Raw genomic sequence first — 4,495 nt, 5'->3', positions numbered from 1 at the left:
TCCTCAGAATTCATTGTGATCTATCGCTAGTTCCCAAACTTTGTTTTAAATTGGAATCATCTGAAACCAAATACGTGTAATAAACAGCACAACAATACATTGCAAAAGGTTTTTCTATATCTCCAAAATATGAGAATTTTAATTGTTGNTTTCTATATCTCCAAAATATGAGAATTTTAATTGTTGTATAACTCTATCAACAGTATAATCAACAGAATTAATATTCATCATAATATTGATTGTACTTTTTTGTGAGTTGTATTGCTTGCTATTACTTGTGGAAGTCTCGTAAGGATCTAAAGCATAGTAAAACTATTATCTTATCTATTTATATTCAATAGAAATTGTATAAATTTTAATTACTAATATTGCTCTTATCAAGTTCCACAAGAGAATACATATCTATGCAATCTTGCAGCATTTTGTATGCTCCATAAAAACGCACCTTTAATAGTTTTTTGAATGTTTCCAAATTGTCACTTATCTTAAAATAAAAAAGGTTTTATTACTAAAAAGTGATATTAAAAAGACCAATACAAAGTAAATATTAAAATTATAGTTTAATGAAAGTTTTATATGACGGAAAAACCTGTTAATATAATATTGTATTCATATCAAAAAATATTCTTAACTAAATAATAAAACTTTAATCTTTACTACTCTCTATTTGCTTATAAACTTAAGGGAAATTTATAGATATATAGATGCATATCAAAGTAGATTGATTTGCGAAGCACTAAATGTTAATTTCTTAATAGTTGTCATCATTTTATATTGTATTTCAGCGAAATAAATTTACTAGGGCTGAGAATATCAAAGAAAATGAGTCCTAATTACAATAACTTATAAAAAATAATTACAATATAACTGGAGTGGATCATAATATCATATTATTAAATAATATAATTTTTATAGTTTAAAAAAAAAAAATGTTTGTCTAATTATTTAAGTATAACACTGATAAATATTTTGATCGAAAATTATTACCTGGGGTTTTTCTACTGCAAACAATCTTGAGTGGAAAATTGTACAACACTCATTAAACTTTTTGGTAATAATAGATTTATCTAATTTTAAAAATTCAACTAATTTTTGACTCATTTCGTTTGGTTCAATTTTACGAGAAATTATATCATCTCTTAATTTATATAAAATTTTATTGATTTCTTCTGTAAAATTACAAATTAATATTGATAAATTAATTATACATGTGAATAATTTATTCAAAAATTAATACTATTTAAAATAAATAAATGCAATTTTAAAATACAAATAATTATTTAAAATATAAAGTAAGTGATGGGAAATGAATTGACTTTTTTCTCGTCAATTACTATTTTGAAAGAAGATTTTGATTAATCATAAAACAAGGTAATTCGATAATATAGAAAAAGTGTACTTGTGGCTAGATGAATTTTTTTAATAAGAAATTATTATAAGTATTTAAATTATTTATTTATGTAAAATTGACAGATTTATAATATAATATTGGTTGGCTTGAATTATAACGTTTTAATATTGTTAAATTGTTTTCATGACAGCTTCAATTTTATACTAAATTTACGACAATAATTCACATATTTTACAAAGCTAAATAGGTCATAATGTTGCAAATATGTTAATTTTTGGTATTTGGAATTTATTAAGGCTTTGAAATGATTTTTATAATTATTTGTAATTTTTTTCATTGTAAAAATATAGTGTTTAAATTGATAGACTCGTATCAACATATATTAAATAATTTTAAATATATAAGGATTTGAACGTTATTTAAATGTCTTACCATAATTCATTTTTTCAAGACGTTTTATGTTTAAATTAGCAATGCAATTATGAAATGCATCTTGTGCTTTTGGTAAATTTGTGGTTGATAAATAATTAATAACTCGATCAAGATTAATTTCTGCTGATGTGGACAATTTTAGTCCCTATTAAAAAATAACATTTGTTTTCTTCAGATAGTTATAGCCATTTGAAATAACTTATTAATTAAAAAACTGTCATTTTAATTGATTGTTTAATTATGGTAGTTTATTAGTTAATTTTTACTTACAGAAATCACTGAATCGTCTAAAGCCAAATACGTGTAACAAATAGCACAACAATACTCTGCGAAAGGTTTCTCTTCGCCTCCAAAAATGAATCCTGTCATTCCACGAACGATTTTATATAGAGTAAAATCATCAGACATAGTTTCAATTATCTTTTTTTCTATAGATTTTCGTAATTCGTATTGCAGGCCTTCTTTTGGATTTTCCTCGTAAACCACTAAAGCACAGTAAAACTATTAGTTTATTTATTTATATTGAATGGAAATTATATAAATATTAATTACTAAGTCTTTTCATATAATATCGTGCATCCAGGGAATAAGTATTTGCGCATTCTCGTAGAATTTTATATGCTCGATTATAACGCAGATTTAATAAATTTTTGTTTTTTTTCAAGTTTTCATTTTTCTTAAAATAAAAATGATTTTATAACTAAAATTTGATATTAAAAATATTGATATAAGGGAAATATTAATATCATAGTAATGAATGTTTGATATGACGGAAAAGCCTGTAAATATATAATTCTTTGCATAATAAAAAATGTACTTAACTTTAGGATAACCTTCTAAACCATTCAAAATCATAATTACACGAATTATTAGATTTAACCCCAAAAGCAAATCCTATTCAAACTCCTATTGTGAATCCTAATTAATCCTAATACGTTAATATCTACGTATGCGTCCATTTCCACATTGAAGTCAACCTCTACTATTCATTCATTTCTATATCAACGTTCATGACTACGTAAGCGTCCACTTCAACATCCACTTTAAAGTACAACAGTACTTACTAAGTAAAACTACCTTCCATTTTGACTGTCGTTTCTACATCTATAACGCTATCTATGTGTTGGTACACGTTAGTAAAAAGCTATAGTCCATATGTAAAAACAACATGTGCATGTCAAACTGCCACGAAGGTAAACCTATTGAAAGACCAGCACGATTCAGAAACTAAGCGGGGACTTGAAAAAATAAGAGCTAGTATTTATCCACCTACTAATTGGATACTTCATCAAGACTTTAGTGGCAGAAGAAGACAATATGTCTAGTGATAGTAAAGTAAACGAATCAAACAATGATAAAATGAATAAAGAAAAAGAAATGAATATACCTATGATTAAAGTAAAATTGCTCATTGATCATATATGGAACAATACTTACAAAACCATTCAAATTCTTTCGGCGCAAATCTAAATCATCCACCTCTTTCAAACAAGCGATTAGGGCTGTAGGAAGCAATGAGATTGCTTCCTAATTCTTTTTATGGAAGAGAGTGGAGCAACTGGAAATCCTTTTGGAAAAATAAAAATTTACAGTTGATGTGTAGAATTAGTGGCCATTCTACGGTTATTACGCGCAAATCATACTCGATTGTCCGGTAAGGCATGGCACTTCACATTTGTCTTACACCTTTAATTGGAGTATTAAGCTACAAAGCAACGGCCAAGGAGGACTACTATCATATACAATGAAGATAAAAGAGTTACAAAATCACATAATAAAACAAGAGACGTAAAACAAATATTCAGAGGTAGCCAATGCGATAGAAAAATCAATTAATAATTATTAATTGATTTTTAAAAACTTAGATTACTTGATTACAATCAAGTAATCTAAGTGTTTATGGTAGAACTCGAAAATTTGAAAGATTTTATAAGAACCCGGAATTCTTCAATACTTAAAATAGCAATTCAAGCAGCTAAAGAAGAATAGAGGATAAGACTATCAAATATTCGAGGGAAAAAATATTTGAAAGATAGACCACAAAAACGTTTCAATCCACAATATTCAATATTGAAACTTTCGACTTTCAGCACAAGCTGTCATTTATGTAGTCAATAGGAACAATTTGCTAAATTCTGTCGTAATAATAATTCTACATGCGTAAATATCACAAATAATGCTAAAGTACACAAGCCTACTATGCAAAAAACAATGTGAAAATTAAGAATTAATGTTGTATTGTATTATTTACTGTTCAATCACAACTATATAATATCAATATTTTATCGAAAAGTGAGTATTTTATTAAGTTTTAATTGCTTTGATAAATGGGCCAGCACAAAATTGTTAACTTTTTATATTGTACATTAAAGATATAAATTTGTTAGTGCTCAGATTCACAATTTTAATGAATCTTTCGGAATAATCACAGATTTAAATAATTTACAATAAAACCGAAATGGACTCATAAATTTTATAATATTAAATAAAATATTTTTTATAATTTAAAAAAAAAAAATATAAGGGTTAATTAATAAAGTATAGCACTGATAAATATCTTGGTGGAATAATATGAAGTATATATTTACATTCTTGTCAATTCAGGAGAAATTGAATTTCTACAGTTTAAGTTTTTTTTTATTGAATTTTTAGAATAATCTAAAAACCATTGAAATATTATTAATATTAATATTTTGTTATTTTATACCTCAA

The 4,495-nt window shown here is 25.4% G+C and overlaps 1 protein-coding gene across 1 annotated transcript; it reads right to left on the bottom strand.

The window, feature by feature from the left end:
• Positions 1–138: 138 nt before the first annotated feature.
• On the bottom strand, positions 139–2,461 carry LOC126909587 (uncharacterized). Its single transcript, XM_050692023.1, has 6 exons — positions 2,336–2,461; positions 2,054–2,268; positions 1,784–1,928; positions 988–1,169; positions 364–484; positions 139–296 (listed from the first exon to the last, which is right to left on the bottom strand). The coding sequence occupies exons 1-6, from the start codon at positions 2,346–2,348 to the stop codon at positions 139–141; spliced, it is 834 nt and encodes a 277-aa protein (XP_050547980.1). The 5' UTR covers positions 2,349–2,461.
• Between the last annotated feature and the right edge of the window lie 2,034 nt (positions 2,462–4,495).

This window comes from Daktulosphaira vitifoliae, unplaced genomic scaffold, assembly GCF_025091365.1.
Source record: "Daktulosphaira vitifoliae isolate Bord-2020 unplaced genomic scaffold, ASM2509136v1 Scaffold_620, whole genome shotgun sequence".
Classification (NCBI taxonomy): domain Eukaryota; kingdom Metazoa; phylum Arthropoda; class Insecta; order Hemiptera; family Phylloxeridae; genus Daktulosphaira; species Daktulosphaira vitifoliae.
Note: the sequence above shows the minus strand (reverse complement) of the source record. Positions and strands in the feature narration are given on the sequence as shown.